This window comes from Sinohyriopsis cumingii, chromosome 1 (genome assembly GCF_028554795.1).
Source record: "Sinohyriopsis cumingii isolate HCF-2022 chromosome 1, ASM2855479v2, whole genome shotgun sequence".
NCBI lineage: Eukaryota > Metazoa > Mollusca > Bivalvia > Unionida > Unionidae > Sinohyriopsis > Sinohyriopsis cumingii.
In genome coordinates, this window is record NC_142961.1 from 26,708,262 (window position 1) to 26,722,560 (window position 14,299).

The window sequence follows — 14,299 nt, forward strand, 5'->3', positions numbered from 1 at the left end:
GATGCAGGATCTGAATGAAAGTATTTTATGTTCGATATTAAGTTATGTTTTCATTGTCACATGAAAGATGATAGTTTATATTATGTTATCCATAAAATAAGACAAATTGGAGGATCATCAGAAAGCAAAGAAACTGTGATGAAGACCCAGTGGAAAAATAATGAAAAATTAAGTTCACTTGTTACAGACGTAAACATGTCTGCGTATGAATTTATTGACAAAACATTGCAAATGCGTTTTGATGAAGCTAAAGATGAAATACATCTGGAAAAAATTCATCACAGAGTTTTAATGAAACATGTGGAAATTTCCATCAGCACAATTTAGTAAGACTATAAAAAATGGACAATAAATAAGTTATTAGCAAAATCATGGAAAGTGAGGTATAAATTGCTTCATTTCAATATTATAGAAAAAATGTTATGCTCAAAATATTTTGCATAGAAATGTAGTCTTAAAGTCACAGTATGCAAGTTCTCTATTGACCTGTGGGGTCGGACTGAATTTAACACAGGTGTGTCCAGCTCCAGACAAATTAAAATATGAGTGATAATTCATTTGTCACCAAATATTTTATATGAATTTTCTGTAAATAGGATAATATCAGGTAGGATATAAGGGTAATAAATTTGGTGATTAAGTTGCTTAGTAGACAAGGCAGTTCAAACCTCTTTCATTCCCAGTTACTGTTCCGGTGGCCTATTGGTTAGAATGTCTGCCTCATATGCGGGATGTTGAGGGTTTGAACCACAGCCAAATCAAACCAGAGACTTATAAAAATGGTACTAACAGCTGCCTTGCTAGGCGCTCAGCATTAAGACCTCAGTGTCAAAATGAATTTATATGTGTGTACATGCATGTGTCTTTTTATAACCTACATAAATTACATTATACAGTGATGAGATTATTTTTTTTCAGGTGTTCAGTGATGAAAAATATGAATTTGATTTAAAGCAAACAATTGAGGCAGAGATGAAAAGCAGTGACCCAAACCTTCACGAATTATTAGCATTAGTACAAAGTGAAAATGAACATTTGCTTCCTGATGATGGTGATGTCCTTGACATTGATTCAGAGGATGATCTTTGTGTACATGGACTGAGTGAAAAATCAGATCATCATGAGCTTGATTCACAGCCTCTGTATCCCAGTACAGCAGTCAGTGTGGGTGCTTTTATGTAGCTACTGGCTATATTTACAACACAATACAATCTCACTTGAGATGCAACACAACAGCTTCTCGACATTATTGCTTTTGCTCTACCAAATGGTCATATGCTGTTCACAGAGCTTCATGATTTTAAATATTGTTTGCAGAAGTCTAAGGAACCCACTAGTTTATCATTATTATTGTGATAATAGCTTGGGTTAAGTTCTGTTAAAGCCTGACCTTATGATTTTTGTAGAGCGTATTTAATAGGAAGCAAAAAATATTTCCCAGAGTAAAAATCAATCGATCCTAAAATTCGCTTGTTCCAAATTTTTGAAGTCCAAAGATCCATCTGTGCTTGTAGTTCTGTTGATAAAGTTTAAAATTGTGCCTAACATTTCTGCTAAAATCCATCTTACAGTAGGAAAATAAACTAGACAATCAGAGCTTTTCCGTCTAACATTTATCCTTCAAGAGGAATATGAGAAATTGTATGCTGACCGTTAAACTGGTTCAGTCTACAGCTTTGCTGTATTCCTAGTCTGCCTCAAGTCCATCTGAAAAGTGGAATGCACCTTTAATCCACCTAAAGTCCAGGCGGAATCTGCCTAAACATTTTGTGAGGGTGGCTTACGATAAGAATTTGCTTTTAGCTCATGACAACATTGTTTTTTTTTTAAAATCCATTATATAATAGTGTTATTACCTATAATCATGAAATTTAGCAAGGATGCATGTAATTGAGTACAAAATACTTAGAAGTATGATATTTTACCCTATTTAATATTTTATTAACTTTGGTCAGTTTTGATGCTCTTGCTGTTAATGTTTTAATAAATAAAATATATGATTGTATTCATCTGTCTTAGTGTTACACCTATGCCAAATAGGTCACGGTTACCTATGTTTCCTATTTTGCTGACTGAAGTTTTTACATTTAACTTGTGTCTGCTTAGGTTTTTGTCATGCTGTGTATGTAATGTCCTCACTACATGGGTCAAAGTTATCTGTTTGGAGACAGAATGTGGCCTAAGACTAGTCTCTCCATTCGAGAAGAGATTGAAGCAAAATTCAAACAGGATATGTCAAAGCTATTTTGTCAATTATTATTAAGAATTCCATGTATATTATTGAAAACAATGGTTCACAGTGATTTCAAACTGCTAACTTTGAACATTTGTTTAGCTAAAATCCCAGCTATTTTCAAACCTGCCCATGTTGCTGATACAATTTTCAAGCACAGTAATGAATAGTGTCATGACCTGGATTTTTATTTTATACACATGACAAAAGTAATCAGTTTTGCAGTTTTTAGTGTTCAGTTATTGTAAAGCAATCTTCAAGCTAATGTTGGGTTATTATTAGTGCAAAGTGTTACAAAAATTTAGAATAACAGAAAACATATGTTGGCTTAGAAAAGGAGTTGAGATTACTTTATAGTATGATTTTATTTTTGGCATAATATTTGCAGTGGCTGTTTGACACTAATTAAGGTAGAGGTGAGATATATAATTAAGGATTGCATTCAAGCTTTAAATGCTTGTATGTTTCTTATACAGCTATATCAAATTTCAATTATCAGTAAATGTTTCATTTTTTTCAAGGATGGATATAGCAGTCAAGCTGTGATTCCCACTAATGGGTCAGAGCACTTCGACTCGTCTAATGCTGTCAGGAAGATATCTTTAAATCGTGTACATATCACACAGGTAGACATGGCTCCAAGTATCAGTTCTCAATATGTGGACAGGAGTCAGCAGAATGGAATAAACAGTGATAGAGATGGTAAAAAGTCCGAGGAGGACAAGACCCATGGTTCATCATCTGCTCTTTCTTCAAAAGATGCTGATAGTTTAATAGATGTGATAGATAGTGATAAAAAAGACTCAGATGAAGTGATGAAAAGGCAAAAAGAGTGCATTATTAAGTTGAAAAAGCAAGGAATTCCTGTAGAAACTTACCTACGGATATCCACCCCCATGCACATTATCCAGTCTACCTGTGCCACTGATGATGATGCTTGTGGTGCTGTTGATAGCCTTGGTAATGGTCCAAAAAGCAAGGAAAAAGAATGTTATCAAAATATAGAATCTGGTATCAGCAGTGGGATATTTGAGACACAAGGTTTGGATCTAAGTGGCAAGAATGCAGAATTTTCAGCATCTATTGCCAAAGATGCCATGGAAAATTCAGCATCCGTGAAACACACAACAGTTAGAGGTACAAAATGCTCAGTACCTGTTGGGAATACTACAGATAGTGGAACACAACATTCTACTTTTCCAAAAGATTTATCAAAAAGCCATGAAGAAAATTCAACAGAAGAAATGAAGGAAATAGATTTTAGTGTGAAAAGTGCAGGATTCTCAACACCTATAGTGTGCATTCCTATTACAAGTGTCAAATGTTTGAAACGGCAGAAAGACAACATTGGTAAAGGGAAAGATTATTCATCAATCGATTATAATGTTCAGAGTTCTGGGCATATAACACCCAACCAAATCATAGATACCAGTAGTACAAGCTGTGTTACTCCCCAGCATAGCAACACTGAGAGAACTGCAATCCAGTCTGATAATTGCACTGACACTGTAAAACCCTTAAAAGGCACCAATGTTGAATGCCCATTGTATTCAGCCCATGACAGGGACATCAGTAATAGATGTACAGGATGCCCAGTGCTGGATTTGGACACGAGTCTCAAAAGTGCTGAGAATTCAACATCTGAGGCAGAGATGAATGTGAGAAGAGCACCGTGCTTGACACCTGACATGGAAAAGAGTGTCAGAAGGGGAGAATGCTTGACACCTGACATGGACATAAGTGTCATAAGTTCAGGATATTCAACACTGGATGAGGATTTAAATATTGTCAAGAATTCAGAAAATCCCACTACTGGAGATAATACAAGTGTCCAAAGTGTGGAGGATAAAACTTGTGACGAGTTTCATAGTCACTTTAAATGTGATCTAGCTGACACCCACAACAGTAAAATGTCAAAACCTGATATGCCTAAATATTTTGGTTTGGAAAGTGAAGTAGCTGGGAAAAATTTCATGCCTCAAAGTGGAGGATCATTTGGTTACAAAGATCTCAGTGATTATGGGAATTCTGCTTATGGTGAATTCCTAAATAATGAGAATAGACTATCTCAGATTGGGAGACATGACAGTGGTAATGCTGTTGCAATGCTTGATTTTGAAAACATTTCTAGTCAACAGGATCCACACAGTTCTAAGTCAGTGGAGAAATCAAACAGGAGTTTGGAGAACAGGATAATGCAGTCATTAAGATCCGATTTAATCCAAGGTGAGTGGCCAGATGGACACATAATAATAGTTAACAGTGTTGACTTGAAAAAAGGTATTTATTGCAATAGATAAATGGCAGTTTTGATGCCTGTTTTCAGTGTTGTAAATTTAAATCATTCGTGAGCTTGCCAGGTCAAGGGAATTATGTAGAAACTTGCACCATTTATATTTATGTGTTGAAGTCGTTATCTCATTTCAAGCCATTATTTTGATTCTTATTCAGATATGTTACCCAATCATAATACCTTAGTAGTATGACCACTACCTTGCTACCTTACCAGCCCTCCCAGGATAAATGTTCTAGATATAAATGCAAGAAGTTATCTGTTAATATATTCTGCAGACAGAGTGATGTACCTTTGATATATTGATTAGTGCCAAATCCAATCTGTACCACAGTTACTACTGTCATTCATATGAGGTCTTGGAAGTTACCTGCATAGTTCACTAGTAAGTGCATTCAGTAAAGTGTATTCTGCAATATAAATTACATGTATATACTTTAAGTCATGCAAGTATATTTCTTTGTAAAAGAAAACTTAAATTGTCATACAGAATCCACCATGATAAGTTAAAACGATATTGCATGTATATCTTCAGTATAACACTTTACTTATGTTCAGATTCACACTGTTACGACTCTATGGTCATAAACAAGTTAACAGAAAAGAGCAAAAACCAACAAGTTTTGTCAAATTCAACAAATAATTTACTTCCCTAAAATACAAAGTGAAAATGTAACAAAATAACTTACATTGTTGCGAATTATATCCAAAATAATTCAAGAATTTCTAACACTTGTCCCAATGAATAAAGGTCTGAATAAACTTTAGTTTTATTCGAGAATAAATCCAATGCTGACAGTGTTGATGTACTTGTGGTGACCTGAATAGTTATGATGTGCCAACAGTCTTTTCTTGAATCAAAATAATACTATCCAAGAATATATCCTTATTTGAATTTTACTATAAATCCAAGTCTCTATTTCCAAGAATATTATTTTAGATGAGCACGTTATATTTCCAGTGAATGATTAAATTGAATAAATAAATTCCAGCCCATATGGAATACTGGGCACAACAATAAGACTGTTATTGTAGGAATAAATATTTTCTCCAGTAAACAAGATTTTATACTCCTCAATCTGACTTATGCCACAATTAGCATTTTCCAAAAAGTCTGTTGCCTAATGAAAAATTTCATTTCTAGAAGGTTCCAAATGTTCACAAGATAAAATATTTTTTATAGTTAGAAGGTTGTTTACCAGAATTATAGTACAGAATATGGTAAACACAATGTCCTTGACGCAGATGATGATAATAATCATATTATATATTCTTCAGTCAGAAAAAGGTAAACAATGTTATTTATAAAACTTTCAATGATTTTGGACAAGGTCAGCTACAAAAATACAATTGTACATAACCCACAGCATGTCTTGAAATAAAAAATATAAAAAATTAACAAACAAATAAAGCAAATATATATAACAATACAAGTAAGTTTTCTATAGATGTATAGTGCCATTAACAACTACATTGATAGTTATAAAGTGACACTTCAGTGACTTTATCTGCATTGGCCATCATGTGGGCCCTATCTTGTTGATGGTAAGTTTTGACAAAAACAGTGACATAGCTCAGTAACATCTTCTGCATGAGTTCATAAAGTTTTGCTTGGCTGGTTACACGCACACACACACATACTATTGTCTGCAATATTTCTATTCACAGAGTGTAGCTATGAAAAGTACTAAATACAAGCAGTGTAAATACATGAAGGGTGTGGACGATAACTATAATACATGGTTATCATGTGTGGGATTCCATCAGGATATACATGGTAATGTGCGCATATAGACAGAGAGTCGGTGGCTACAGTATTTTGAGGGACCAGGATGTAATAGCATCAAGAAATTCCTGATGGATGACTGTAGCAAAGCAGAGGGCTCAATAGCTCCAGTTTTGCTGCCTGTATGTTTTTTTCTTCCCCCACTGGTACCAAATGCCTATGATGACCAGTTTTCTCTTCCAACCGCTTATGAGCCAGATAAAGAGCATGTAAGTCCAACTCAGATACTGTCTTGCATGATGCAAGTTGGGACCAGTTTTGTGGAACACTCATCCCATAATCTGTCCCGGGAACTTGAGACTGTTATGGAGGATTAAGATATCCCTGTTCTTTCATGATCCGATTTTGCCATCCCGATCAAATTACATGATGTTAGCACCAAAGCCAATCTTACCTTTAATGTCAAATGAGATAATCTCTTAGTCTCCATCTTAGGGGATGTGATATCCCCTAACCTGTCATGGTGTCATGAACCGGGAAGCAAAAGGAAGGACATAATTGCCTTTTTCTTTCAAGACCAGTTTCTGCCATCAGAGTTAGATCACTTCTAGTAAAACCAAATCTGATCTAGCCTGTGGATATGACCAGGGGTACTGCATCCTGTCCCAGCATCTCAGCATGGGTCACTCGCAGGGAAGAGACATCCAGTGTATGGCCATGACTGTTCCAGGTCGATCTTTGGCCAGTTTAGTGCCATTGATGCCCAGTTGTTGGTACAACTATAGAGGCAGACATAGGGACGAGACATCTAGTATAGTGCCTTGACTTTTCCAAATCAATCTATAGCCAGTATAATGCCATTCTTGCCCAGTTGATGTTACAGCTCTAGAGGCACACATAGGGAATATACATCCAGTATTGTACCATTAATCTTGCCATTGCCATTGTGTCCAGATGCTGTTTATAGTCATTAAATGGTCCATACCTATTACTGATCCTAGTAGGCCTGGTACCTTATAGATCCTAGTAGGCCTGGTACCTTATAGATCCTAGTAGACCTGGTACCTTATAGATCCATCTGTGTCCAGTGCCATCACCAGTTAGTGTTGAACAGCTCCAGGATGATCTCTTATGATTTATTTTTATTTGGTGATGTTTCAGTCTTTAATGTCCAAACCACAAACAATACAGTTAGCAGTAAGTATTATGAAGTTGGCACCGAAATGATGATTCTATACCATTAAGATTGGATTTTGCCATCAAATGTGGCTTATATATGGTTGCCACAGATTCCAATATGGCCTTTTTTCTTTAGCCTTAGGGGACAAGTGAAAGTGAACTGATATCATGTATCCCATGCTAGCACCATAACACTGACATTGCAGATCACTCATTCTCTACCCAGCGTATGACTCATTGTAGTCTATGGCCAGTGCACTGTAGCTGTACCTAGGTGTATGCCATGACACCAGGTACCATTACAGAACCAATGTGGTCTATAACCTGTTTGCGTTTTATGGCTTTTATAGATCTCTATGGCTTCAGTCATGATTTACCAGTATGGTACCAGCTACAGCAACGTTACAATCCTGGATGCCTAATACCTTACCAGTATATTATGACTCACACTTACATGTTCAATCCATTGTCATTTCTTGGGCTGCTGGGGGAAGAATCAGATTATGCTTGAGTTGCAGGCTTATTGGATGGCAATATTTTCTCAGTAGTCTGAACATAGCGCTGAAACCCTTTCATCAAGAACCCTGTGTGACTCATGCAGTAGACTAGATACTCCAACATTTCCTCCTGCAATAACAGGGCAGTTCAGTTTTAACTCGCATGCTGCAGCTGTGACTATTATTCTTGTTGTGGTAGGGATGAATTTCTCTCTTTGTCTACCATCATGTAACCTTTTTTGGATAGAAATAGGCCGTCTAAAACCTAATGGGTCCACGAATCAGAGCCATGCTCTTTTCCTTTCTATCTGGGAGGTGATGAAGCACAGGAAGTACAACAGGTATGTGCATACATTCCAACCATTATGCTTTTGGCATAATCATTACACTTTTTTCCACCAAATTACTTTTTCCCTGAGACTGCTATATATTATTCTTTATTTGCTTCATTAAGAAATAAAATAACAATAAAGCAATAAAAGCTGTTTTTGTTATTTTTGCATGTATTATGGACAGAACTATGTTCCTCTTCACAGCCACCTCCACGTTAGTGATTTCCATCTGCTTGGTCAGCATTCTACACAAACGTCAGGTGCATTATTTTCTAGTTCACGGTGCACTGTTGTTTCAAGTCTGTTCCTCCTTGGTTTCCTTGCCAACATGGAAAATTTGTTACTGTACCATCTCAGGATTTGTTCCTAGATTGGGTATATAGTTCAAATGGTTCTTTCCCTCATGTACATGTCTTGGAATAATCTCAGTGGCATCTTTGATTCCATCAAGAAACCCATCTCAGCCTAAGAATTCCTTCACCTATTGGGTCTCCTCAATGCAACAACAGATCTCATTTTTATGAGTTGTCAGTTCATGAGTCCATTACAGAAGATTATGTTGCCCAAGTGGAAAGGAAAGCTTTGCCTATAGGAACGAACAGTACTGTTTTCTAATTATTATGGGTTACCTCCCACTAAAAGGGAAAATCCCACTGAGCTTATGTAGGTGTTACTCTGCCGGTCATTCCTTTGGGAATCATGGTCTATACAGATGCCAGCATGGCTAGCTAGGATGCCCACCTCCTGCCATCTTTTCCAAAAGCCTGTGGATTGTGGCTTCCTCAAGATGAGGGCCATAATGAGAGACATTTCATCTGAGATAGAAGAGGCCTTGTGGAAAGTGTTTCCTAATTCTATCTCACGACACAGTGGTGAGTTAGCTCAGAAGACAAGGGGAGACCACATTCCCAGACCTTTGCCTCTTGGTTTGGGATTTTCTAAGGTTCTGTCATCTACAACAAAATAATCCATATTCAAGCCCATCACCTTCCAGGTAGGCTAAAGATATTGTTGGACTTGTACCGAAGGAATCAACTAATTCAAACTGAATGGTTTCTCCATTCATTGGTGTCAAGTCTAAATTAAACTCACTGGTATTGACCACTGGTGGATCTATCATATATACTCACTTATAGGACAAGTCCAGCTGCAAATTGCACAGATCCAGATTTGCCATTGCATAATGCACTGCCAGATCTGGGTCTGTGCAGTTTGTTAGGAGTAATCGGTTGAACAAACAACATAGACCCTGCTCTACAGGTGTATTATGCTACGGCATATCAGGATCTTTGTTGTTTGTAGTTTGACGATTTATAAGTGAGTAAATATTGTATTTGCAGCAAGGTGGAATACAAAACTCCCAGCCTTTATTTCTCCAGTTCAGAATCTGAAGGCATAGGCAGTTGATGATCTTTCCATAGATTGGAACAATATGGATACATAAACGGATACTACAACACTTCTGATCCCAAAAATCTTGCAAAAGGCAAGGGAATTGGAGTGCCATCTTCTTCAGATAACTTCCCTCAGGAAGGAAATGTTGTGGATAAACAACTGGTTAAATCTGTCAGTTGAAATTGCAATGATACTAAGAATACCAGGAGCACTGGTTATAATGGCAACACCAATTCCTATTACTGGTGCTGTTATGTACATGGCTGATAATGCTTCGTGTATAGTTACTGTTCTAGCGACTATGGTGGATGCAGAGTATACAATTATGTCAGTAACAATGATATGTCTGCGGTATTTTATCTGTTTTACTGTATACTCATCAATGATATATTTCAGTTGGGTCTGCCACAAACACACTCGCTCATAAATCAAATCTGTAATGTTGCGCTGCAACATCGCGTTTAAACTTGATCGATTGGTTCATTATGTAGATTACTAGCACTTTAAGTTGGTGGTATTTTGGTGAAAAATTCAATACACCAATAGTAGAACACAACCAAGCCTTTTTCTTCGGGTTCTGCTATGAATCTTTCCTTGTTGTTTTTCTCAAATATCACTAACATAGATCCAGAAGATCCACTAACTGGATAACCCTGTGAATTGTGGTAGATATTGTAAATGTTGTAATGCCGAGTACTAAAAACCTGTATATGCCAATAACCTCAGCAGTTTGTTTGATGGAGTTACTAAGTGGTGTCCATAATGCTGATCAAGACGCTACTGTATATAAATTAACTTCCATCAAGATTAATGATACCAGTTTCAACATGGCTTGGTTGTTTTGAAAATTGATCACCCATAAAAACACCTGAAGTTTTTTATGTTTAATTTCTAAGCAGTATCAAGTAAATCAAAATTGGATATGAGAAGTTCATCTAGCGAAGTGTCCCGGGCAGTCTCAGACCCAATCCGTAAATGGATCAACCGTGCCACATTGGGGTTCCTGGCATTCTTAGACTCTACTCTTTTTTTTTGTTGAAGTCTTTACTCTGTGGCCTGCAGCTTTCTTTAATGCCATCCCAGTGGCAGTTCCAACAGCACCAAATGCAGCTGCTTTTGCAACAACTGGGGCTGCAGCGGCTATCAATGCTGGTATCAGTGCAAGAAGTGGAAATTTACCACCCATCATGGTTGTGTCTTTATTGGCACCCACAGAAAGATTAAGTCTAACACCAGTCTTTGATTGTTTGGTGTCATTGAAGTTCATGAGTTGACATTCTGTCCATGATGGTTTATTTGGGCCCTTCGTATCACTTATGATCTGTGCTGATTTCAGCTGTATTTTTATTCCAGAATTCTTTTTGATGCTGATTGTAGCTTTTTAATCTGACCAGGAGTTAGAGTAACATTAACATGACATTATAATATCATGGGTGATTTAATTACTGATCGCAAGTTATCTAGTTACATGTTTTCCACTGGGGCATCAATGACTCATTCATCCACCAACACCTTCAAGCAGCACTGTTTTGTCTGAGAGTATAACAGCAATTACTCGATAATCAGAAACACCGGCTGGCAGTGCACTTACTCAAGCTCAGAAGTATATGTCAATGACTGATTGTCTGAATAAATCCAAGTGTTCCAGTGTGAAGTAGTAGATGCAAATGTGCCAACAGTTGCACTCGTGATTGAGTCCATAGTCATTGTCAACCATGACAGCATTGATCTGCCTCTGCTGTCCATGAAAGAAACCAACCATTGTTCTTCAGCGAGTGATGGTGACATTACTGGCATCTACAACAAAAGCTTTGTCAGTGTCACATTTCCATGAAGTGCCGCGGTTGCAGCTTGATCAACTCCTTCAGATAGCATCATCATCCTTGCCCTTTCGAATGAGAGCAACTGTGTGTTTTGCCCCAAAGATAACTTTTCTAACATTTCTGCAGAAACCAAAGATATGTGACAGTGGTATTGCACACCTAAATCTTCCCTGAGCATCAGTTTGATTCTGACGTGCTGCGAATCCCGGATTAAAATTGTTATTTACAAAGAACAAACTTTCAACATCAGTGTCATCAGCCACAGCAGTAACTTTTTTAGTGCGCCGAAAATTATAAGGTCTCCCATCAGCGTGATTAACAGTATCTTTTGCAAACATCATTGATGGACCAGCAGACCATGCATAATCATCACTGTTTCAGGATAACCCCAATATTGTCATAGCAACATCAGCGTCATTGAGACATACTTCGATTTCTTTATCATCAATAATGTATCGTGCACTACTGAATAATGCCATAATTCTGTTATTAACAAACAATCCCTGCACATCACCATAAGGATTACCACTGATTTTTACAAGTCTGTCCTGAGCTTCAGTTAATGCCTCTGGGGACAAGAAATATCTTGATGTATCCTGGATTCGTCCTCTGCGTTGGTTTGGTTCTTGTGCTTCATAATAATAATATTGATAATCATGCACAGACTCATCCTTGGGTACTGGCGCATCCATGTCAGATGCTCAATCAGATACATGCTTGAACATTATATTTATATTTGCTGTTGTTAAAACGATGTGCCATCGATGTTTAATGTCGGCAACGATGAGATAACCCACTATACACTACCAGATTTGCATTGTATTCTGAGGTTCTTCACTGACTATTACATTCAACTATTCACTTGCTGATATCAAGCTTGATTTATTTTTTTACTAACATTTGCAGGCATAACTTCAGTGCTAGGCAATTTTACTGGCTGAGAATGCTTTACTAGCAACATCACCAATACTTTATCACTAACAACATCACTAGCTTTCATTCCTAGTTGCTTTGTAATCGGTATTACTTTTTGGGGCTGAATAGACCCTGAACAACATCACAAAGTCCATCTCCATAGGTAACTTTATATTTTGGTAATCGCAAATTTATCACCCTGACCATTTTACCAGTGCACATTGAGCATTATGTATAATCATCTTGTTTTCTTGTCACTGATCTAATTGCATCAATCACTGCAGTAATCATCAACAATTTCATCAATGAGGGACCGATAAACATTAATGTCCATGATACCGCCTGTAAATAATCTCTGACAAATAGCAGCTGCTTCATTAATGATTTCTGGGGAATTATTGCCGGCTCTTCTTCTGCCAGTCAGACTTTTTACTCTATCAACATTGGCTAGGATGTTATTGGGGCATGGAGTAATAATACTACTTCCCCTGGTACCTGTATCAGGAGTGGCAATACCACTTCCAGTGGCAACAGGGGTAGAACTTACATCCTGCCATTCTTCTTCTTCATCACTTGTTATTTTGACTGGTTGCTGTGGTTGTTGTTTTTATGGTTGTTGTAATCATGCAAGATAGTTCTATATATCTATTCCATTAATAAATGCAATATATCGTGTATCACTATTTTGGGCCTGATCAACTCAATAGCATATGCGAAATATCTATTTGTACCATTTATCACCATTTATAACATAATCAGTGTACTCAGATTTTAAAACTTTTTCTCTGCTATCAAAACTGTGCATGGCAAACACATAATCTTCACACACTGTCAATTTTTTTTATGGCAGCAATAATCTCTTCAGTAGTTTTATCATTCACTTCAGTTTTGACTCTTGCTTGTTCTGGTTTTGGTTCTGATACAAGAGCTTTATATTGCCTATTTCAGAACGAGCTTGGTCAATACCTTCAAGTATTTCTCACATTGGTTGAACAGCAGCTATTTCTCCTGGAAGTTCTCTTAGAATCTTTTTGTTTGTTTAGTTCTTTTTGCTATTTTTCCAGATGCTTTAGCGGTTTGCTCCAATATGGGAAGAAGACCTTTGGTAGCCTTTGTAACTGGTTTAAATAACTGTTCAGCACCGTCAGTAAATTCCACCTGAGACTACTGACTCTCTTGTAATTTTTGCTTGACAGAATCACGGACTGAAAGATAATTTTTAATTGCCTCTAATCACTGTCGAGCTAGTTTAGATATGCGAGATTCCATGGTTAGCGTAGAATCACTAATTATTATATAAATACATGTAATAACGATTTCATTACTCCAGCTGACCACGTCACTGCAGCAGCGGGGAGATTGACATTCATAATGAGATTTCTGTCATACATGACAGATCTCGTGCTTTTCCCTGAGTTCTTGTATCTCTTCCTGAGTTAGTAATATGTCATCGCTACCATTTTTTTTTACATATAAAGTTACACCAAACTTTTCTGTATGTGGTAATATTAGAATTGTTCTTAGTGATGATTCAAATGCAGGTTTATATATGCCATTGATGCATGCGTAATATTACATTATTTATTCATAGATTCTATAATTGGTTATATCTGTTGTGGTGCATACATATCTGCGATTCGAGCAAATTCATAATCTGCTTCTCCTACAACAATACTAGCTTTATTAATATGTTCCATAATTGTTTTTTGATTGTATTTTTTTTTAGTAATAAATTCTTTTTTTTACTTTATGTATTGTTCCAGAGTCCGTAATAATCTGTCATCACCTTTAAATCCAGCAATAAGAGATATTTCTAGAGGAGATGAATCCACTGGCATACAATTTTTTTTTTCTTGTACATAATCAAGAACTTCTTTGTTAAATATTTTAACGAGCACATTAAAAA

At 36.8% G+C, this 14,299-nt stretch overlaps 1 protein-coding gene across 2 annotated transcripts in view; it reads left to right on the plus strand.

Annotated features, from left to right (window-relative positions):
* LOC149806580 (uncharacterized) overlaps positions 1 to 14,299 on the plus strand; it is a 62,361-nt gene that overhangs the window by 17,995 nt on the left and 30,067 nt on the right. The window contains exons 6-7 of one of the 2 annotated variants that reach the window (XM_089954927.1): positions 919 to 1,164; positions 2,755 to 4,459. In XM_089954927.1, coding sequence (XP_089811053.1) covers positions 919 to 1,164; positions 2,755 to 4,459 — 1,951 coding nt within the window. The remainder of the gene's footprint in view (positions 1 to 918; positions 1,165 to 2,754; positions 4,460 to 14,299) is intronic. The other variant, XM_089954937.1, reaches the window with a different exon arrangement.